Source organism: Temnothorax nylanderi, unplaced genomic scaffold, assembly GCF_030848795.1.
Source record: "Temnothorax nylanderi isolate EJ_2023f unplaced genomic scaffold, tnyl_v1.0 TNYL_tig0002_pilon, whole genome shotgun sequence".
Lineage (NCBI taxonomy): Eukaryota > Metazoa > Arthropoda > Insecta > Hymenoptera > Formicidae > Temnothorax > Temnothorax nylanderi.
In genome coordinates this window covers 3,163,277-3,186,831 of record NW_027249064.1, presented here as the reverse complement: position 1 = coordinate 3,186,831, position 23,555 = coordinate 3,163,277, and the positions used below count along the sequence as shown (strand labels likewise).

The following is a 23,555-nucleotide window of genomic DNA, read 5'->3' as shown; positions in this document are numbered from 1 at the left end:
TTAGAAGAGAAGAAAGACAAATTTAATTCAATTTTTTTTTAATTGTAAAATAACTAACGCAATTATAATTACGATATTTTCTTATAATAAAATTTATATATTATTATTATTACAAATTATACTGTTTCTTGAAAAGGTCTACTGTGATTCAGTTGTCAATTCACTTGTCTTATGACACTATAATATTCATCCAGCGACTGCAACATAACCAGTTTAAAAAAAATAACGACACTTTTGCTCCGTGCAGCGGATTTCGCATAATATAGACTTGTGACTCTACTATAGCACGATAGATAACATTCTAGGCATACTTTTTATGGGCTTAACCTCAAAATCGAAATTTTGCGAGCTGTGAATGCTCTTCTAGAGGTGCAATATATATATTTCGCATTCGTCTCACCTCGTCGACGAAATTTCGACGGAAGCAATCGCGAGAGACGCGAAGAGAACGATTCAAACGCGATCGCGGCGATCCGCCATTAATACGCGTTCTGCGACCAAATCGAGATACTCCGAAGCGACGTTTTGTAAGATGACCGACGTGGCGAGAATTAATCGCAATGCACAAATCGTACTTACCACCATTACGCGACGATCTCGAATCCGTTGCTCCTCATCGAGGATGATTTCCACAAAATTCGGTTGCATATCTTTGGATTCTTGCCGACCAGCGAAAAAGAGGGAGGACGGTCGGCTCTCGAGATCCTCGGATCTTCACCAGCGCAGCGTCTCGAGTCCTGAATGTCTCGATGACGATCGTACGCAACGTTACGACGAACGTTCGCGGTCCGCGCAACACTCGCGAAATCACACTCGCGAAAAATACTGTAATATACTTGCACTCCCGTACGATTCGACGCGCGACGCGATGCGACTCCGCCGATTCGAAATCTATCGACGGAACGGAAGCGTGAAACTATCGACTATCGAAGTCTCGAAATGGCGACGCGCGGCCAATCAGCCGCCGACTGTCGGTAGGCGGGAGAGGCGAGAGGTCGTTCGGTTACTGCGCGTGTCAAGCGTCGGTCCGTGAACGTCGCGCGCATGTGCCGTCGGGCCGCCAGTGCGTCTCGAGGTGGAACGAGAATTTAGCGACAAACGGAATTTTGCGACACGAAAAGTGTAACGAAAATTCGACCAATAGGCGTACGAAATGAAACTTCTTTGGCACGGTAGTAAGTTCGATTGTGCGACACGAAAAAACGTCACGAAAAAGTGTCACGAAAATTCGACCAACAGGCGAACAAATTGAAACTTCTTTTGAATCGGTAAGTAAGTTCGATTTTGCGACTCGAAATCGCGTCACAAAAATTCGATCAGGCGTACGGCACGCGAGACGGATATAGTGAGAACTGCGTGTAACACTACATTTTCGAGTTACGGGCGGCTTGGAGTGACTAATTCCGTTATATTGTTTTTGTATTAATTTCAGAAAAGTTATGGCAAAGCCTTGCCTTCAGAAGTTTCACTTCTAACGCGCGTGGCGACCACGCGTTTATTTTTATGTTATGTGCTTAACTCTTCTATGTAATATTCACAAAAATGTACCACGTAATTCGAGTAATAGATGCTCATAACGGCGGCATATTTTACTATATTAAGAACGATTTATATATATATAAATAATGCATCTTGATATACTTCAGAGGGTGAATTTATATATTAAAATATGAAAAAAATATATGATCATACAAATATTATAAAAAAATTATGCTTATTAATTCTGATTCAAAATAAATATTTGTCTTTTACTATTTACTTTATACACCAAGAACATGTCTTAATACATTTGTAAATAATCTTACTATACAAAAATATTATTTAATTTTTTTGTAAAATATTAGACAGTTCACAATTTATACCAACCTACCGATCTTAAAATTTCTTACAAATTCCGTAATTTCCATATTACTACATACAATAAAATTACCTACTTATGTACGATAATAAATTTATTAAATGAATTCTTTTTAACAAAATAATACAAACCATTATGATTCATCATTGCTTCAACTCTTGCAAAATCTATATCTAAGATATGCATTACCAAGTAATATATAAAAAATATTAAATAATTAATTCAGTGGTCTGAGAGTCTAAACATATTATACAATACAATTATTCATTTGACTGGGAGAATACTTGTACTTTAGATCATGATTATAATTATCAAAAGAGACTAATTTCTGAAGTGATGGATATCAAAGAGCTATCTCGCGTAACAATCGCGGCGCCATTGGCGATAAGGCGTATGTTCGTATTTACAATAACCTAAAGTGTGATAGCGATTTATTTTTAGACTACATCACAACATGTTATTTAAGCCAACCAAATAGTGCAGTTGCTATTAAAATATTTGTAGTTTAAGTATCAAGAAATATAGTTTGGTTGGAGCCAGGTATCGTCACTGCTGCAATATAGTCACTCAACAATTGCTCTGTGGTTGCAGCAAACAGATAATTAGTTGTTCTATACTTTTATAATATTAAATCTGGTTGGCACAATCAGATTTATGTGTGAGCCAACCACATCGTTTTTTCCGTGTATTATTATAGCTTTTGCTTTGATCGAGCATGAACAATTCTTTATTCTAAATAATCTCATTTTAATCAAATTTTTTATTTTTAATAAAAATTTAAACGATTAAAAATTTAACCTAATTTTTTTTCCAGATTTTTGTCGATGTTTACGCAAATACAATTATTTGAATCTTGAAGTTATTAGAGCAAGAAAACGCGCTTGAATAATTAGCGCTCGCGTTAACAAATTTCGACATTGCCACGAATCGTAGCACTTACGTTATAATCGATTCTGATCATTATAATCGATTTGATCCATTACTATACAGAATATTAAGAAATGCGCTTAAGACTTGGAGATATTATAATACTCATCAAATTTAATTTAAAAAATCAATTTAAATCGAAAAATTATGACAGAAATTAAGAAAATTATTTTCAGTTTACCAAAATCGTCAAAAATTACTCAATGTTAGCAATTATTATCATTAGGATGCTCACGGGATAACAATAAGTTTAGTCATTTAGTAATTTAGTCGTCAAGACTAAAATTAGATTATTAATTTTAAAATCTCGTTTTAAAATATGTTAAGGAGTAACTAATTTGTAACGATTTTGACTTAAATTAATATTTATTTTCGTCGAGCATTTTCGTCTCTTGTCTGTATATTGTCGTGCTAGCCGCGTAATTTTCTTCAGCTTGACACGTTCGCGAAGCGTGACACGTGCGGTCGCGGAAACGTCACCCTGATAACCGCCAACGATAGAAAACGATAAAAAATTTTTTATTGTTTTTAATATGGTTAGTGAATCGTTTATTTACGATACTCTATCAGAAATTTACGCTACAAAATACTTGAGATCCTATTATAAATGTCTTATCAGCTGCACATCAGTTTCTATCGTTTTTAATATGGTTAGTGAATCATTTATTTACGATACTCCATCAGAAACTCAAAAAACTAACTTTAAAAATGCTAACTTTCCGTAGCACCTCATGTTTCGAAAAAATTAATTTTAACCATTATATTTTATAGTTCTCGAAGAGTTCTACAGTTCCTGATAGGTTTTAGCAATAGTTCCGGTCATTAAGTATTTTTAAACAAATTTTTAATCTGACCGCGAGTTCCAAAAAAATTGATTTTTACCATGAAATTCTATAGTTCTCGAAGAGTTCTACAGTTCCTGATAGGTGTCAGCGACAGTTCCGGCCTTTAATTAATTTTAAATAAATTTTTAATTTGACCGCTGGTGCCTCATCTACGAGAAATACGAATAAATTAATTGTTTAAAAATAGTAAATAGCTGGAACTCTTGTCGAAACGTATTTAAATGCTTGGAACTATGTGAGAAAGAGAAAATTAGCGGAGATGTTTTTTATTAAAAAATTTGATGACACCATTAACTTACAAAAAGACACGAAGAATCTTAACGCTCTCTACGAACATATCATAAAAGAAACATAATTCCTTCTCCTTCTTCTCTGTTTCCCTCTCTACGCCTATGGCTCTTATTATTGACGACATTGCTTTGTTTATTGCTTGTCCGGTTTCGTCAGTTTAAATTTTACCACCGCACGGCTCTGACATGTCCTTCGACATAAACGACTAACGAAAATGCCGTTTAACATGTATTTTACTTCTGTTAATTTAACGTATACAAATATGTAAGTTTTTAATTTATATAATTATTTATGGACTTATACTCATTGTTGCGTGCTTCAATTTTTGATGTTTAGTTTTTAGATTCGGCGTAGTTTGGGCATTATGTCTGATTGACTAATATTTGTGAGTTTCTATACGCTTGAAAAGGACCGAAATCTGCGGTCGAAACGTAGCGTTTTTTTGAACAATAAAATTTGCCAGTTAGGTCGATCATAATACCTTGGCTAATTGTTAATTATTCATTGGCGATTCAAGTTCTCCGTATTTAAAATTTTATCATATTGTACGATAAATCTTTAAATATTGCATCAAATTTATTAAAGTCGAATCTAACGCTATATAGGAGAAATATAAGTGACCTCCAAAGTCAGATTCAAGCCCGATAGCAGCTTTATTAATAATATTTCACATCCATCAATATCCGGGATAGGAAGGTTATGATAACGTAAGGTTTTGCTAATGATAAATTGCCAAGCCTTCCGCTCTAACACAGGGCGCATCCGAACAAATGATGTCAAAACCAGAAAAATTCAATTTAGTATTAGAATGCAGCCACGTTTCAGTAATTAGGGCAATATCAATATTGTTAGAGTATATCCTTAATGGAGAGGAAGAAGGAATCATTTTTAGTTAATAAGATCAGCTGCCTCAACAAACATCTGCAGTTTACTGAGTTCATCTGTGCAAGTGGCTAATTTCTTATTGAGCTCTTGTATAGCATTGAGCATTGATTTTATATTTACAAGCTGGCTCAGCTTCTTGATTTCAAAAATCAAACCGTTAAAATCTGCTATGTCGCCAGTGTGCGCAAAGTCGTTTAGATTGTTGTTTTGATCGTTAGAATTTTTCAAGGCCTCAGCATATGTTTTTGGAGGTGAATAATAAACATGTTTGTTTGTTGGAGCAGCCGATCTATCTGACAAAGGAAAGTCATACCCGGTAAAATTTAAATTTGAAGATTTATACTGTGTAGAAGGAATTTTGTTAGATTTAGCACGCAAGTTTTTATTTAGCTCATGCAAGTCATAAGCCAGACCAGACGGGCGAGTTGCGGTCGTTCGTTTTTCTAAAAAGAGTGAGAACAAGCGTCCATAGGCAAATGGCCCCATTTTTTTCGCATTCGATTTTGGTCACAAAGTAGGTACCAAACGAAAGGTCTCGTCAAGCTGATTACAGATATGTCAGTCTCAGAGTGTACCTATTTACCGTTCCAGAGATATCCAGAGCATTTTCGATCGAATCGAGGAGGTAGAATGGAGTCGTTCCTCGGCGCACAGCATCGCAGCCTATGAACTTGAGATGAAAGTTTTCTCCAATACTTTGTTTTAATTGATTTGAGAACTCAGCATAATTATTTATTTTAGAAGCAAAATAGATTGGAGGTGGTTTTCTATTCGTTTTATAGCCGTCCGTTTTTGCTACCGATTCCGCGTCGCTGCTTTTCGCCTCGCAAAGGGTCTGCTTATATTATATAAGTTATATATTATGACTGGATGTATTTTAAATACGAGAAGCGCTTTCCATCATGCGCGGCCTAGCGGCATTGTTGTAAACTAATCGCCGATTGGTTGATGCGGATTCGATTTATATCATTGATATACGATAGAAAACGAATCGATTTGCTGCCGTAAAGAAGATAATAAGTTGTATGTCAGAAAATCCTGATAAGAAACGATAGATGTATCGGTTCGGTTAAGTCGTATAAATATCGACGAGATGTCTATCGTCTTAACCTTATAAAAACATATACAAAGTAGGAGGCTTTCAAACGATTCAATTTATATCATTGATATACACAGTATATATATCGATTATATATATCAATTTATATCATTAACCCTTAAATGCCACCCGGGGTCCAGCGGACCCCAGACCCTTTAGAATGATATATTTTCAAATGTTCCCGCCAAATATGGAGCTCATATATATATATTTATTATTTTTGATTTTTTTGATTTTGGAGCCAACATTTTAACTGTTGGCGATCTTAATTTTTTATACTATGTTGAAATTGAAATTTTAACAATATAAGCATTTTATTCTCTTTTCTAAGCCTTGAACAACATTGAAAATAATTTTCATAACTAAATATCAAAAAATCAATAAGTAAGAAGACATTTTTCATGCTGGGGTCTTTTAGACCCCATGTGTCATTTACGAGATTCTTGAGAGGTGTGGCATTTAAGGGTTAATATACACAGTATAAATATCGATGAGATGTCTATCATTTTATTCTTATATATCCGTATTAACGCATACGGTAAAATTATTTCCATAAATAACGATATATACTATATCGTGTATATAAGATTGATTCAGACGGGCAATAATTGTACATATAGAAAACGATTCATAACTATAAAATTTGTATAGTTATTTCCTTATTCGGATCTAAAACGATAGAAACCGATTCGATTCGACTAATGTTTTATCTGTCTTCTAAATATGGAACGATAGAACCGATAAAATACAATTAAAAATACAGACATAGTCGTTTTTAATCGTTTTCTATCGGAGATGATTACCAGAGCAGCCAATCAGAGGCATCGCGCCGCTCCTTCCCTGAGTGGAATTTCGGAGCAAACAACTAGAATACTCTGTGCCTGAGCGAATACGTGCGAGCGAACTCGAGAAATTATACTCGTTACAATCGACAAAAATCGAGCCGGACTTAAGAACGTGAATCAGATTGTGAACGCAACGGATCACATACACGCGTTGACTGTCAACCATCGGCGAATCGTTGGCCTCTGCAGGACTCGGCCAGGTGGACACTGGCGATCCGTTCTTCTCGCGCAAGTCCGATCAGTCGACTGTTCGTATGGAGTTCGGTAAAATAAACGGTACCACGGTGAATTTGGCAAAGACAATTTAAACAAACGGAACTTTGTGGTCGTCTTTATTTACCCTTCGAGTGTTCGCTCCTGTCTGTTATCCACAGACATCCTCGTGTTCTTCGCTTTCCACCTATTGCTACGCTCTGCCATTTCTTGCTCCCGCCTGTTATCCCTCTCGCTTTCTCTGAGCGATTCCGGCACTACGTTCGGAGTGAAAATCAACATCCGCGCGCGAACAAAATATTTGAATAATGCATCTCGGGATATTATGATTGAACGACTCGCTACTTATTTCCTTCGTTTCTAATAATGTTCGCGTTTTATTGATAGCATTGAATATATTATAAGTGCGACGTGCGAATATTGTACGCATTTTAACGTGTGTATGAACAACCTTCCTCTATATATGAATTTCTTTTTCTTTTTATCGAGTCAAGGCGAGACGGAATTCCGATGACTCCTTTTTTCCTTCCGCCGACAACACTATCGTAACACATTTCCACTTGTAAAAAAAAAACGTCTTATATCTTAAGCCCCTAGCACAATAGGTGATAGCGATAGCGATAGCGACAGCGACAAGATTGCCGACACCTTAATGCTACAGTATAATTCAGGAATGCAAACTATCTTTTTTATCATAAATACGTTAATAACGCTTGTTCTGTAAATATCTTGCCATTATTGTCACTGTTTCTATGGGAATTTTAACTATTTAATTAATATAAAATTAATCCAATTAATTTTTAATTTTTAACGAGATCGATAATTGATTACGCATAATGCAAACTGTTTTAATAATGTTACGTGCGAACAAAATTTAACTCAGTCTATTGATTAATTATCCGATTTCTGATGGGAAACGGTGCTTAGGCCACGGTACGCAGGGCATAGAATTACACCTAGTGATAAGACCTTCCTCCTCCTTTAGGACATTAAGACAAAGAAGTGGTGAGAAGCTCGCGCGGGGAGGTTCTCGCCACTTGAGTATAAATAGGCGCGAAAAATCATAGTTAGTTGAGTTATTTTCCTGTGCTCATAAGCTAATCTACCGACAGTCTAATATATACACTAATACACTTCAACTTCAACAAATCTTTAAAACAAGATCTTAACTACAATTGTAAACAAGAATTAAAATATCAATAAACCAGATTTTAAACAACAGTTGTAAACGTATTCTTCCTGAATAAAGGTAATTTTAATTTTAATTCTCAAAACTAATTTTACTGTAATTTCCTTTACAAGAAATAATTGTTTATTCCGCCAATGATTATAAACCACGAAACATTTATTGTTATCGACTGACGATTGGCAATGTATACAAAACGCTGCGACGTTTCGACCTTTGGAATAGGTCCTCCTCAAGCTTCTAACTGACAAACAATTCAGAAAAATCAATTCGGTCGGAGGGATAACAATTTCCATGCTGAATTAATAAATTAATGAAAAGCGATACCTTGTTAATCATGTCAAAACCTACACGTCCGTATCTTAGAAAATTTTACCAGAAATAGTCATAAAGACAGTCACTATAAGAACAATGGTCAAAAGTCAATGCAGAAAAAGTGTCAAATATTTAAAACATTGTGTGTTCTGTGAAAATATACTTTACGTGTAGTTTGTGACAAACACGAATGAGTGCAATAAGATGACTTCGCCCGCATCGATGCAACAATGTCGCTCAGATACGCTGAGTAAACCATTATCGAAGGAGCGCCGACAGCAAACGTGATCACATGTCGGTGTTCAGAAACATACTGATCGTTTTCACAGTTTACGAATACATTGGTTGTTATTATATATACATGTGATGCTCACGTGATGTCTAAATCAACGCAATGACTTTATCATATATAGGGTTTAAATTTTCTGTATCCTTTTTTAAATTGATCGTATTGGAGTGTTTTTTGATTAAAAACATTTCTGCAATCTCTCTCTTTATTGTGTTTATTTCTTTGTGAATGATATTAGTTTCGGACCATTTAAAATTATGGCCTAACAAAACACGATGTTTGCTAACGACCGAGTGATTGCTATCATGTTTTTTAATGTCTTTTTGATGTTCATTAACCCGTGTCATTCGTTTGGTTTGCCCTATATATGTTGCATCGCAATCACCGCAATCTATCTTGTATATCAAGTCAGTAGTTTTTTCCTTGCTAAGCGCGTCCTTACCACTTCCTATAACACCATCCAGTTTTTTCGGGATGGTATACAACGTGTCGAGATGGACTGTCTTAAAAATGCGTCGGATATCCTCGCCTAAGCCCTTCACGTATGGTACCGTAACGCATCGTCTGGTGTCAAACGTGTTCTGTGACGCATCAACTCCCTCCACCCTACTCTCGAGCGTCTTAAGTCGAGCCTTAATTCTTTTATCGATAATTTCGGTAGGAAACGAGTTATTTATAAGGATTTTTCTTACTAAACTGATGTTGATTTCATGGAAACGACTATCCGACAATAAGATCGTTCGGTCTACTAGGCTGGTTATTGTATTAAATTTATATTGTACCGGGTGATTTGAGAAAAAATTGATATAACGACCCGAGAACGTAGGTTTTCTATACCAGTTTGTAAGCAGGTGACGTCCCTCCCTAATGACGATAGTGTCCAGGAACGGGAGTGAATTATTTGATTCAGTTTCATAAGTGAATTTAAGGCGCGGATGGTAATTGTTAAAGGCGTCAAGAACTTCGTTTAGTTTCGATCTGGGAATTATGGCGAAGATATCGTCAACATATCTGCAAAAAAATGACACAACAAAAATCGTTCGCATTTCATTAATTTATTAATTCAGCATGGAAATTATTATCCCTCCGACCGAATTGATTTTTCTGAATTGTTTGTCAGTTAGAAGCTTGAGGAGGACCTAATCCAAAGGTCGAAACGTCGCAGCGTTTTGTATACATTGCCAATCGTCAGTCGATAACAATAAATGTTTCGTGGTAATTTCCTTTAATTTCACATCTCTTAACTGTCGCTACCAAAGAGCGTGGCAACAGTAAATTCCTGATATTCTTGTCGCTGCCAAAGAGTGTGACAATAGGATTTCATTTAATCCTCATTCATGCCTAGAAAAGGGGGCAAAAGATTCCAACTCAAAAGAATTAAATATCAGATTAAACAAATTATACAACTAATTCAAGATCCTTTTCCATTTTTATTCAAATTAAAGAAATTAGAAACTGAAATTCGAGATAATAAAACTCAAATCTTTATTCCGTATAAATTAATCCCTTTGGATTTAATAGTAGATTTTCCAAATTTTAATTTAATAAACAAATCTGTGACCCTCGTTTTAAAACATACAAAATTCGATATCTTTTCGGACTGGATTAATCACGCAACCTGGTCCAAATCCCGGGTAAATAACTTAAATGTTTTGACCCAAAAACGGACAAATAAACTTAACTTTGACAAAACGTGACAATAATATAAAAATCAAATAGGTAGTGTAACCCATTATCTCACAGCGATAATTGAAAGGAAAATTACTCTAAAGATTATTATAACTATTAAATTACCTACTGGAATAATTAAGGATAGCTTTTCAGTTATACTGAAAAAGATAGAGTTATCAATTTTAACTAATTATTAGCAGTTGCTTCAAGATCATTATGATTGTTTATTAAAACAAACATCTCTTTTTGAATGTGCCACATCAGGTTATCCTAATGTTGACGATTATTTGAGAGAGAATTGATTTTGCGACTATGTGACTTGTCCACCAAAGAGCTGCCCTTTCTTTTTTTAGATTTCTCTTTATAGTAACATACTAGGAAATAATAATCAGTCTTACATAATATATAGTAAAATGTGCAACTGACTATGTAGAGGAAAGTACCCGATTATGAGATAGGCTCCTAATATGCGACAGCGAGGTTTCTGCTAAACTAATAGGCCCTATCTGTTGGTTCCACCATGAACTTATTGCCCTTGGGGTAAAACCTATTTAGTGGAAAATTCATTGTTTGATCGTGCGTGTAGTCGTTGCAGAGAAAGAAATTGTGAAATTGGATGTTGTCAAGTGCCATGGATATGAGTCTTTAAACCTTGTTTATTATATAATTAATAAATATTTGGCAATAAGTTCAGCATGCAGCGATAGAGTAAGGTCGTATTAATAGGAAAATACGGGATATGTTGAGTTGCTCAATTGTAGAGATTAGATTTGGTGATCGCGAAACCGCAAGGCGTGGTGCTCGTAACATGAGATACTCAGGGTACTCCTGGGTTGCTGAAGTATGAAAGTTATTGTATAGTAATAAAAGAAGAGAAAATACTATATTAACGTTAAGGGAAGGTTTATACGAATTTATAAGACTGTGCTGACCTTGATTTGAGGGGAAAGGGTGGAGGGGGAAGATTAGGTACAATATTGAGTATAAGTGGGTTTATGATTGTTGCAAATATGCTTCTCCATTACATTTGTCTTTCAAAAACTTTAAATAAAGATTTTTAATTGCAATATGATGTATTTTGCACTTTATTAGCGATTTCCCGGGGTCTCTCATATTAGGAGCACACTTTTTCGATTTTTTTGAAAGCTCATTTTTCACATTTTTCTAATTTTCAGCAAAATTAATATTTAAATTAAATTTTACATTTCAGCATCTTAAAGCTTATTAAATTCCCTTTAAAATAACCTACTATTTTTTTCAATTCTGCCCATAGACTTCCGGCAATCACACAAAATAGATATGGTATCTCATAATCGGGTACTTTCCTCTATTATTTTCAGACACAAATGTTGTGAGCGCACAACGTATTCACGATAAAGTATGGCACCTGGCAACACCGAGGGCCGGATTACTGGGTAATCCGACCCTAGCGACGAGGACCGATGACGCGAAAGCCAGCACGCGTCGCGGTAATGACCATATATGGTCATTCGGGATATCACCAGCCCGCTAGGCCGTTGATCGCGAAGTCTAAATCGCTGACTGCTAAGTCAGCGATGCCGAGGCGATAAAAAGCCCGCCCTTCCAAGGAACGGCGGGCAGTCTAAGAACCGAGCGCGTACCGCGAGTCAACGAAACGTGAAGTGTAACCCGCAAGTCAGGGTAGTGTAAATACACAATTATATCAATAAAACTATCTTTTATTTAACGCGACTGCAAACTCAATATCGCCAGTGTCCTCTCTCCCTAATCGGCGGATCCAAAGAACTCGGTGCCGGCCCTGATCTCCAATTCAAGGCGGCGGCACAACACAAATATTTAGTACAATTGATATATTGAGCATTTCAATAAGAAAATAATTTATCTCTAAAATAAATTAACGTGCACGGAAAAAAAGATATGGTGCACACAACCAAAATTTTAGTAAGCAACCTAGCTGCATCATCCTAATTATTTTTGAGCGATAATTATGTGTATGGTTGATATGACTTATTTAATTTAATTTGCTGGTTGACACAATCAGATTTGTGTGTGCCAACACCAGACTGTTTTTTCCGTGTGCATATCAACATTTCTTTACACACTTCTTATCACAAATCTTATCACAAAATGTAAACTTTTGTTTTGCAGAATATAAAAAATTCATATAAAATAATCAATTAATCTCTATAAAACTATCAACTTCAAAACGCAAGATTTCACCCTCTAAAGTATTAATAAGTGTTTATAAATTTTAATGAATAAATACGTGCTTATTAATTTTAATTTTAAATTAAATTTTAGATCTGTGCTAACATTTGAAGCAAGAGGTTACAATTTCTACAAACATTTGAAAATGGGTACTTTGCAGCAGCAATCGATCTTAAGAGGTCAGCAGACAGGAAGAAATCAGGAAAAAGATTTAGTGCATGAATTATTCAATCGTGCAGCAAAAGCCCATCCAAATCAAACCGCGTTATATTACAAAGGTAAGGGGTTTTGCTTCTCGATATAAAATATAATAGAAGTCACATCGAGAAAGTGGTCTAGAATATAATTTTTGACAATTTAAATAACCAGTTGTATTAAATAATGCCTACGATAATGTAAAAAGTATATGGAAAGAAAATATAGGTATATCTAAACATTGTTGGAAACTCGATACAGATGACGCCGGCCAGGAATACGTGCTGTCTTTTAAAGAATTGGATAACATCACCAATCAGTTGGCACGAGCTTTACAAAAGTACGAAAAGACTGGAACAACTTCTCAGTCATTAATAGCTGTCTGCATGAACCCGTCGCATCGGTTTCTAACTGTATTACTTGGTGTACTGAAAGCAGGAATGGCTTATCTACCTTTGGACGCGGAATTTCCGATGTCTAGAGTGAAACACATTCTCGAAGAAGCGCAACCATTAATAATGGTGGTCGAGGAAGGAGGTAAATGCCCTCTTTTACATCGTACAAGTGTTCCAAAATAAATATCATACAAAATTTAATTTATCATTATTCGATTTCTACATTTAATTTTATGTATATAAATCTATATATTATGATGATTAGTTTTTACCGAGAGGATCAACAGCATTACTTTGAAAGCAAATGGTGGATTGTTTCAAAACAATAAGCAGAACGCAGATTTTATTATTCCTTCAGTTGTATAAATATGCGATAAAGAACCTTGAGATTTTTTATTCTTTCAGCTATAAATATGTGCGAAAAAAACTTTATTTTGATTGGACATAATTGAAAATAATAGATAATTGATATTTTCTCCGCTTATATTTATTCCTTCAATATGAACAATTAACTAAAAATACGATTCTGCTTTTAGCGGATTTATCAATCTATGAGGGAGCTTTAGTCATGACGTATGAACAACTTTTGGAGAAAGCTAAACAAGAACAAGAAGATGCATTACAAACTAAAGAGAGCTTGAATCAACTCGCTATGGTTCTTCATACTTCCGGAAGTATAGGAATTTCCAAAGGTAATAATACCACATTTTATTATAGACACTAATTATATAATACAACGTAAAAAATACAATTTAACGCGTGCATACTCGTTTTCATTCATTATAAATTGACGTTATTTGTTACTAAATATCGTAACAGCATATTTTTACAATATCATGTTCATACGTGGCAAATAAGAACTGTGTTTCTGTAAAAGGATATTAATCCTAGTTTAAATTATAGAAAGATATAAGACAAGAGTAGCAAATTGTGAATTTATAGTTTGTAAAAGAGCAAGAATCTGGAAGAGCATAATTGTTTGTAATATACACATTTATCTTCTTAAAGGTGTGCTTATACCGCATGCTACTCTATTGAATCGTCTACAATGGCAATGGAGGGAACTTCCATACGCTGATGATGAAAAACGATGTGTTTTTAAAACTTCCCTTACTTTCTGCGATAGTGTTCCCGAAATTTGGGGACCTCTTTTACAAAACCGTACCCTAGTAATTGTCCCGAAAAGCGTGACTAAAGATCCGGAAAAGTTAGTACTGCTTTTAGAAGAACATAAGGTAAAAACTCACTAATTTATCGTGCATAATTATAACAGTACAAGAGTATTTTAGGAGTAAAAAAAACTTCGATAATTTATGAAAGAGATTATAATAAGTAAAAAATAATCATAGATTTTATTTTAAGTAAATAATTATGGTAATTAAAAGTTTTAATATTATTTTATAATAAAACCTATGTAACTTGTATTGTAAACGAACTCAATAAGTACATTTTGCGAATGTATTATGGAAACTAGTATTATAAAAATTAAATCAATTTATTTTATTTAATTTTGAATTATGTTAAAAATTACTTAATATGTTGTACTTATGAGTTTATTATAAATATGATTAAAATTTTCTGATCTTCTTATGTTCAACACATTGCATAGAATATATAGAATTTATATTTCTTATATATCATTTTTTACTGCGCATATTTATAAATATATTTTACTAGTGTATTATTAAACATTTCTACATTTCTTAGAGAAAGCATATTGTGCAATGTATACAAAACTATAGTTTTTGACAAGTTGAGTTACCACATATCTTTATGAAACTAGATTTACTATTTTTGTTTCTTTTAAATAATTAATGGTATAAAAAATATATTTGGTGGCTATAATTTGAATATGATGCAATTAGTAAAAAAATTTACAACAACAGTTCGAAAATGAACTGAATAAATACTGATCGGAAAGTTTTCGATAAACCCTAGCTAATTTAAAATTTTACAAAATCTTCTGCCATCTGTTGTCTAATGTAACGTGTAAATCACACGAATCATGTACATGTAATATAACTTAATTTATGACAAAGAAAAAAATTATCTATGTTTCAGATACAACGCTTAATCCTTGTGCCATCGTTGTTGCGTTCATTGCTCATGTATCTAAACTTGCGAGTGAGTATGTAAAGTTATATTCCACATGTAATTTGTCGCAATATAAGCGAACCTATTATTATTACGTAAATTTCTCGGGAATTTTAATCGTGATTTTACGCAACATTATACGAAAGATTAAGAACAACGTGCTTTCCTGACCATAAAAATGAGTAACTTTCGATATCTCATAATGATGATAATAATTCACTACACTGAGAAAAAAAATATTTTAATCCAAGTAAATATGTCATTGGTACCCACCAAATAAATAATTTTCTTGAATAAAGTAATATTTTTTTGGATCAAAATATTTTTTTTTGATCCAAAAAAATATTACTTTATTCAAGAAAATTATTTATTTGGTGGGTACCAATGACATATTTACTTGGATTAAAATATTTTTTTTCTCAGTGTATACATCGATGATAAGGCATAAGACGTGTGGACGTTTTTCCTTTAACACTCGCGAAGATCTCAAGCAGCCTCTTACTTTTAGCATTTTAACATTAGTTTGGAAACGTTAGACACGCTTTATTCGTCACGCTTAAGCAAATTACAAAACGTACATGCGAATATATGTTGAATAAATAAAAATGAACGCATTCACAATTCAGTGATTTCCAGATCGGCGTGTCTCAATTGAGAAGTTTTTCCACAAATCAATATAAGTTGCGCTTGTAAATTACCTAACACCGATTACGAGCATTCGATTAAATGTTTAATTAGCGAAAATCATGTTCTCGAGGTATCTGTGTTAATATGGTATCTGTCAATAAGGATAATTAAAGGATAATTAAAATCATGCTTGTCATCCTAAGCGGCTTAGAAAATTTTTACATTATCGTTATCTTTACAATGTTATCGCAAATCGAGACACCTGAAATACGATTATGATTTACACGATAAGAATGTACACCGCTTTGCAACACCTTGGATTTAATATACGGTCTATCGTTGCTTTGCACAGGATAATGACAACGTTCTCGATCGCTTGAAACTCTGGGTCTGTTCCGGAGAAACTTTGTCGGTCGCATTGGCCAATCAATTTTTTACCACGTTTCACAACAAGGACAAGATATTAGCTAATTTCTACGGTAGCACGGAAGTCATGGGTGACGTTACATATTACCTATTAAACAAACGGGAACAATTACAAGGGATGGAGAAAGTGCCAATCGGTAAAACTAATAAAATAAAGTTGATAAAATAAAATAATGTTATAAAAGTAATAAAATAACTAAATAATTAATATAACAATATAACAAAACATAACAACATTTAGTAATTAATTCTAAGCTAATAACTAAAAGTCTATTTCAGTGGATTATTGTTACTAATAAATAATAATCGCTAAACAACATTTACATGGCTCGCTGTGTCTTTGCAGGAAAGCCGATCGACAACTGCATAATTTATCTCGCAAACAAGCACTTGCGACTGATCCCCCAGGGAGAAGTCGGAGAGCTGATCGTGGCTGGAAGAAATCTTGCCGCGGGTTATATATGTGAACAAGACACAGATAAATTTTTGAACAATCCTTATGCCATTGATCCAGGTGAGAAAATAAAATAACACAACAAGAAGATCGAATTCTACGTCTTTCGAACTTGAAGAATTCACTGCGACATACAAATTCTCCTACTCGTAATCTTGGTTTCCCTTACAAGCGAAACGTCGCGTTTTCTTTAGTGGAAAGAATTACGACTTTGTTACGCATTTAAAAATGTACTTATGTCTGCAGAATATCCAAAAATCTTCCGTACGGGTGATTACGCCAAAATTGTCAAAGAGACGTTAATTTACGAAGGACGATCTGCGGATTCGCAGATAAAAATTAGGGGTCACCGTGTCGATTTCACGGAAGTCGAAAAGGTGGTCGCCAGGGTACCCAATATTGATAAAGTTGTGGTTCTCTGTCACAAACCCGGCAAACTGTCACAGGTAAATATTTCGATACATATGTGTGCAAAATAAAACGTAAATATGTTGAAAAAAATTCACAAAAAATAATTCTTTTAAAATCTTCCCTAAATATCTTATAGAGCTAAATAAGCACACATATCAATTTTTCTAATCGCTTTAAATACAAAACCAACCTTTAATATTTTTGGTTGTGCTCATCATTTTCATGTTAAGAAGAAATTGAAGTAATTTATCAACTGAATATCGATGCTTCATAAATCTAATAGCTTCCACCGAACAAACTATTCTACTATACAGTTTCATGAAATTTAAAAACGTTTTATCGACAACGTTTTATTGTTCATACATTCTAAAAGCATCGTCTCTAAATTACTATTATATACTAAAGCTACTAAAAGCACGAATATTAAAAAAAATTAAAAAATGTGTGAATCAATTTTCTAACGTTAAATTAATTTATACAGGTATATTTTATATTTTCAGGCATTAATAGCGTTCGTTACCGTTACGCATTCGTACCAATGCACGACCCTATCCAGCTCGGAGATCGAAAATCTTCTTCAAAAGACATTACCGCCATATATGTTACCACAAATTTTTATTGTTGATCACATACCTCTTCTAACAAATGGGAAAACGAATCGACAGGAATTGCTAAGAAGATACGAATCATCTTGCTCTAATGACGGTATGTCAAACCAATGATGACTTTATATCGTTCTGTCAAGTAAAATGATACGTACGTCGTAATATCTCTTTGAAATATTAAATAACGTAGATATTGAAATATTAATTATTTTACTTAGTTATACTTTAATTACATGTAACTGTCTTATATATATATGTAAACGTTTACGTATAAAAACATATGTTTATAAGAAGACATCAGATTTTTTATTTGCTCTTTTCCACCAATCTGCATATAAAAAATTTGATGTTTATTTATAAGCTACAAGACTATGTGAAACTACATATGTGAAACGAGTGACTAATCTATAATTAAGAAAACCGGTTTATGAATATGTATTTCTTTCCTTCTATTTCAATTTTAACATACATAGTTTCATACATAGCTTTATACATGATACCACATGAGATCAGGATAGTCTTTCCAATCTTGTCTACGATATAAGTAAATTAAGTAGCAAACGTAAGATCGAAAGGAATTCATTTTCTTTCACATCTGTTTCTTATTGAGTAATCAATTTGACAATTTCTTATTGAGCTCTTATTAAATTCTGTGTATTATTTTAACAATTGCTCTTGCACTAAAATTTAAAATAAAATGTCCTTTATTAAAAAGAAATAAAGAAAATTTCAAATTAAGTTCAATTTTCAAATTGTAATCTTTACTTTTGCAAAAATTAACAATCCAAATGTAAATAAGAATAATATATATCCAATTTCTTTTAATTATCAATAAATTAAAAAAAGATTAATTCGTATTTTAACTCAAAAGATCTATGTTTTACTGACTAAAATAAAAAATTTTGTTTTATAGTAGACCACATTGCTATGAATTGCGATTACAGCGGAGTGCCAAGTCAAGATCTTGCAAAAGCCCGTATCCTCTTTCCGACCATCGCATCCGTAACCGGACGTAGTAGTCGCACACCGGTAATTCTAAACGCGAATTTCTACGAAATTGGTGGAAATTCCTTGAATTCCATTTACACCGTGACCAAGTTAAGAGATCAAGGTTATCAGATCGGTATCACGGATTTTATCACAGCGAAAAATTTAGCCGAAGTATTAGACCGGATGAAGTTGATATTATCCGACGAGGAACCTTTGAAAGAAGCCATTGACCAGAAATCGTACGTCTTTGAATCATTAAACGACTGCCATAAGGAGGACGCTATCGAGTAAGTGTTGTGCCTAATTAAATATACGTGCAAAAGTAAGGATGAACATTTATTTATATTTGCAGAATGATCATGAAGGGCTTTTGTTTAAAACCCGAATTGGAGCAGTACTTAATGCTGAACATAACGAGAGCCGATTGTCTGGAATTTGTGGAGATTATGTGGGCTCCTCTTGTAGAGAAGAACTTCAGTTTCGTAATAAAATCGGCGCAAAGTGGCAAAACAATCGGAGTTACTTTCAACTTTGATCTTTGGGATAAACCTGAACTGATACTGAAATCTGAGTTAATGATTGTTTTTGATTTCATCGAATATCTGGAGGGACCGATCAGAGATTACAAATTACCAAAGGGTAAAGGCAAAATTATTCATAGTTTCATGATGGGGACGAGCAGCGATTTGAATCCCACGGAAAATGTACTTGTAATAAGACAAATGGAAGAATACTGTTTGCAACTTACCAAACAAAAAGAATACAACGGAATTTTCGCCACAAACACTAATCCACTCACACAAGTAAACGATAAACCTAATTTTTTAATAACTTAGCTAAAAATACAGAAACTTATTATACAAATACATGATTTTGCAAAATTCTTGACTTATATCTTTTAAACTTTATGTGCAGCAACTTGCTATGGACGTATACGGTTATGAAACAATGCTGGTATACCAGATGAACAGATACGAGACAATCGATGGAAATAAACCTTTCGGCAAACTTCCTGATAACCAAGTGGCAATTTGCTCATTGAAGATGATCAACTAGAATGATTTTGTAAATATATCTAGTGTAATAACAGTAAATAGTGTAAAAAAAAGTATTACTACCGAATAGTGTATAAGCATTAACTGCGATCTTTCATCGATGCATCTGTGATCATTAATAATCAATGACGACAAACCTACTTTTCACATCGCATTATTATTTTCTATAAATATCAGTGATAATGCACGATACAGTAATTAAACGATCATCTACAATTCGACATTACTTGTTAAATGTAATAATTATTGTTTCTTTGTAGGTTCTCATTTTTTTCATAGGCTAGAAAACCTTTATAATTCTTTACTTTAGCTTAAGAATCTATTTTAACTATTAATTGATACTTACGTATAAAAATATAATATAATATTCGAAGATTTTAGCTACAGAAAATTTTTCAAAATTAATAATTGCATGTTATAACGCGGCTAAATTTCAATAAAAGTATTTTGATTAAAATACAATATAAATATTCATAGCAGATTTATTTAAAAAATTTTCTGACCTGGCTTTTGAAATATTACATAGTCACATATTGTTAATCTTATTTCATTATAGTAATTATATATATCTTCTAAGTAAAGAGTATTAAACGAAAAGTATTTTAAGTAAAAGATATTATAAAAGAAGCAGTTACTAGGTATAATCATAGTAATGTAAAACATGATGAAATATAGTCATTCATTTTACTTTGCATAAGGCATAATAAATATGTTACATGAAATGATATTTTGACGATTAATGGATAGAAATAAAATGATGTAATAATAAATTTGTACATATATGTGCGATAATCGTGAGTAACAATTGTAATATGTATAGCTACGAATGTTGAAATATGTTGCAATTGCTATCGTGTTTCAAAGCTACCATTGCATAGTCAAACGCTTGAACGGCAAGGATTGTTATACAAATATTTGATTATTTACTGATTAATCTCAATTATCGTAATATAATATAAGCGCATATAAAAATCCCGTGCAACAATTATTTGTACAAAGTTGTCGGATCGTTCCTAAGCAGTTAATAAGATCAAATATGAAAAATCGGTCATCGATTAATATTGCAAAATTGTTATGGATAAATGTAACATTTTTATTTTTTAAACGAAACAATATAAGTAATAAAAGATTTAATTATTCAACTGTCATGTTTAATTTGTCATTCGGGATTTTCGGTTTATTATTTATTTATAACAATCGCGAATGATTCAACATAAACCCTTTGACCAATGATCAGTTATGTGTTAAATATTATAAAGTTTATATATTAATAATATATTATTATTAATACACATTATTATTATTAATACATTAATAATCACATTATATTACTCGATAGAACTATTTTAATATTTATTTTTTACAGATAAATCATGCAACTGGTATGCAGTTAACATTAGTATTTAATAAAATTAATTTTGAGAGAACAGGTATAATTTCTCTGACAAAACAATCTTTTTTGAGTGGATCTATATTTCAAGTTAAAATATCTAGGCATCAATTATTTCTCAGTTGTTTTTTTTCCAATTTTAAAGTGCAGATGTGTATATATATATATATATATATATATGTATGTATATATAGAATATAGATTCTACTACTGCTGAGTGAGTGAGTAAGTGAATGAGTGAGTGAGTGAATGAGTGAGAGAGAGCATTTTTCTGATAAGAAGTTAAATATGTATTGCATGTTTGCCTTGTAATTAAGAATAAAAATTGCAGAGAAAGACTGTAATGGAGATGTCTTGTGGTCGTATCCGGCAGTTACGGAATCTCAGAAGACCGTAGTCACGAGAAAATGCAATTTGAAATTGGAGCATACGTCCCCTCACGTATTTGTATGTGCGAGACATGGCCACGACTGGTTCTACATACATTTCAGCGAAGTCTTTGACTCTGACAAGCTACCAAAAGTAGATATATCTACTTATAAGATCTTGCTTTTCTTATTAAGGAAATATTTTCTTACATGTATGTCCAAAACACTATATCTTGATTCTCATAATTATCTCAGGTAAAACAGTTCGCCCTGGTTCTCTTTGCAAAGGATTTTAATCCACAAAAGTATGAAGTGCTTTCACGGGTTCTCAGCAAGATATATTGCAAAACTGGGAAACCTACGGAGATCTTGCAGTTATACCTATCTGTATTTACAAAGGGATCGTGTTCAACGCAGGAGAATGGAACGTTTGTCTCGGATGATTTCAATACTCATCGTTTCGCGGCTACACTGAGAGAAATGTTTTGTTGAAACAACCAAATTTTGTTACAGTAACAAAATGTTTTGTTTGAAACAACCAAATTTGGAGTGACTAATTCCGTTGTATTGTTCTTATATTAATTTCAGAAAAGTTTATGGCAAAGCCTTGCCTTCAGAAGTTTCACTTCTAACGCGCGTGGCGACCACGCGTTTATTTTTATTTTATATGCTTAACTCTTCTATGTAATATTCACAAAAATGTACCGCGTAATTCGAGTAATAGATGCTCATAACGGCGGCATATTTTACTATATTAAGAACGATTTATATATATATAAATAATGCATCTTGATATACTTCAGAGGGTGAATTTATATATTAAAATATGAAAAAAAATATATGATCATACAAATATTATAAATTATGCTTATTAATTCTGATTCAAAATAAATATTTGTCTTTTACTATTTACTTTATACACCAAGAACATGTCTTAATACATTTGTAAATAATCTTACTATACAAAAATATTATTTAATTTTTTTGTAAAATATTAGACAGTTCACAATTTATATCAGCCTACCGATCTTAAAATTTCTTACAAATTCCGTAACGAATTTCCACATTACTACATACAATAAAATTACCTATTTATGTACGATAATAAATTTATTAAATGAGTTCTTTTTAAAAAAAGAATACATTAACCATTATGATTCATCATTGCTTCAACTCTTGCAAAATCTATATCTATGATATGCATTACCACGTAATATATAAAAAATATTAAATAATCAATTCAGTGGTCTGAAAGTCTAAACATATTATACAATACAATTATTCATTTGACTGGGAGAATACTTGTATTTTAGATCATGATTATAATTATCAAAAGAGACTAATCTCTGAAATGTTGGATATCAAAGAGCAATCTAACGGAATTAACTCTAACAATGACATTGTACTATTGACAAAGTCTATTTTGACATTCTGAAGGAGCTTTCTACCATTCGATAGTTATAAACAATAAATGTGTTTCAAGTCTGACAAATTTAGTCGGCGCGCATTCAAGGTTGGAAGATATGTAAAATAGAAATAAAAATAAAACTTTTGCGCATTATTTACCGCGCCTGGTTCTTAGTTAGCCCGTTTTCTATATTTGTGCGAATAAATGTGTTCTTGTGTAAGAAACAATCCTCTCTGTCTATAACATATCTTCGCACAGATTGGACGGTTAAGGTCGAGTGTCAATGGCGCGATTTTTTACGCTCAAGCCGCGCGATTGCAGCCGCGCATCTTTGATTATGGTCTGCTTTGCATGTAAATATAATGGAACTATTGTCAATCTCGCGTTTTTAGTCGCACGACTCTAGCGATTGTGACGACGCGATTCAGAATCGAACGACTCAACTGCTCCTGGAGCAGTCTAGCTGCGCGGCTCAGTTCACTCAATTGTATTTGGAGCAATTTAGTCGCTAATATTTTGGCAA

The 23,555-nt window shown here is 33.2% G+C and overlaps 1 protein-coding gene across 10 annotated transcripts; it reads left to right on the top strand.

Moving 5' to 3' along the window:
• The first annotated feature begins 1,093 nt into the window (after positions 1–1,093).
• LOC139769558 (beta-alanyl-bioamine nonribosomal peptide synthetase ebony-like) lies at positions 1,094–23,185 on the top strand. Of its 10 annotated transcripts, XR_011717591.1 has the most exons (16): positions 7,072–8,212; positions 12,708–12,892; positions 13,071–13,346; positions 13,741–13,896; positions 14,213–14,439; positions 15,266–15,328; positions 16,278–16,488; positions 16,698–16,865; positions 17,052–17,251; positions 17,717–17,921; positions 18,735–19,098; positions 19,164–19,614; positions 19,727–19,876; positions 21,233–21,296; positions 21,588–21,778; positions 21,880–23,185. XR_011717591.1 is itself a non-coding variant. In XM_071700768.1 (15 exons), the coding sequence occupies exons 4-15, from the start codon at positions 12,760–12,762 to the stop codon at positions 19,865–19,867; spliced, it is 2,595 nt and encodes an 864-aa protein (XP_071556869.1). In that variant the 5' UTR covers positions 3,894–4,185; positions 5,197–5,320; positions 5,398–7,026; positions 12,708–12,759; the 3' UTR covers positions 19,868–21,008. The 10 variants fall into 10 exon arrangements, 9 of the variants coding, with proteins under 9 accessions (XP_071556879.1, XP_071556869.1, XP_071556850.1 ...); XM_071700768.1 differs by lacking the exons at positions 7,072–8,212; positions 21,233–21,296; positions 21,588–21,778; positions 21,880–23,185 and adding exons at positions 3,894–4,185; positions 5,197–5,320; positions 5,398–7,026 and having other exon boundaries at positions 19,727–21,008; XM_071700749.1 differs by lacking the exons at positions 7,072–8,212; positions 21,233–21,296; positions 21,588–21,778; positions 21,880–23,185 and adding exons at positions 3,894–4,185; positions 4,258–5,320; positions 5,398–7,026 and having other exon boundaries at positions 19,727–21,008.
• Positions 23,186–23,555: the final 370 nt, after the last annotated feature.

Bases quoted from the DNA above. Each gene is read 5' to 3' on its own strand.
- LOC139769558 (XM_071700778.1), top strand. From the start codon at position 12,760: ATGGGTACTTTGCAGCAGCAATCGATCTTAAGAGGTCAGCAGACAGGA. The intron at 13,347-13,740 runs GTAAATGCCCTC...TTCTGCTTTTAG, and splicing joins AATGGTGGTCGAGGAAGGAG to CGGATTTATCAATCTATGAG. The intron at 16,489-16,697 runs GTAAAACTAATA...GTGTCTTTGCAG, and splicing joins GATGGAGAAAGTGCCAATCG to GAAAGCCGATCGACAACTGC.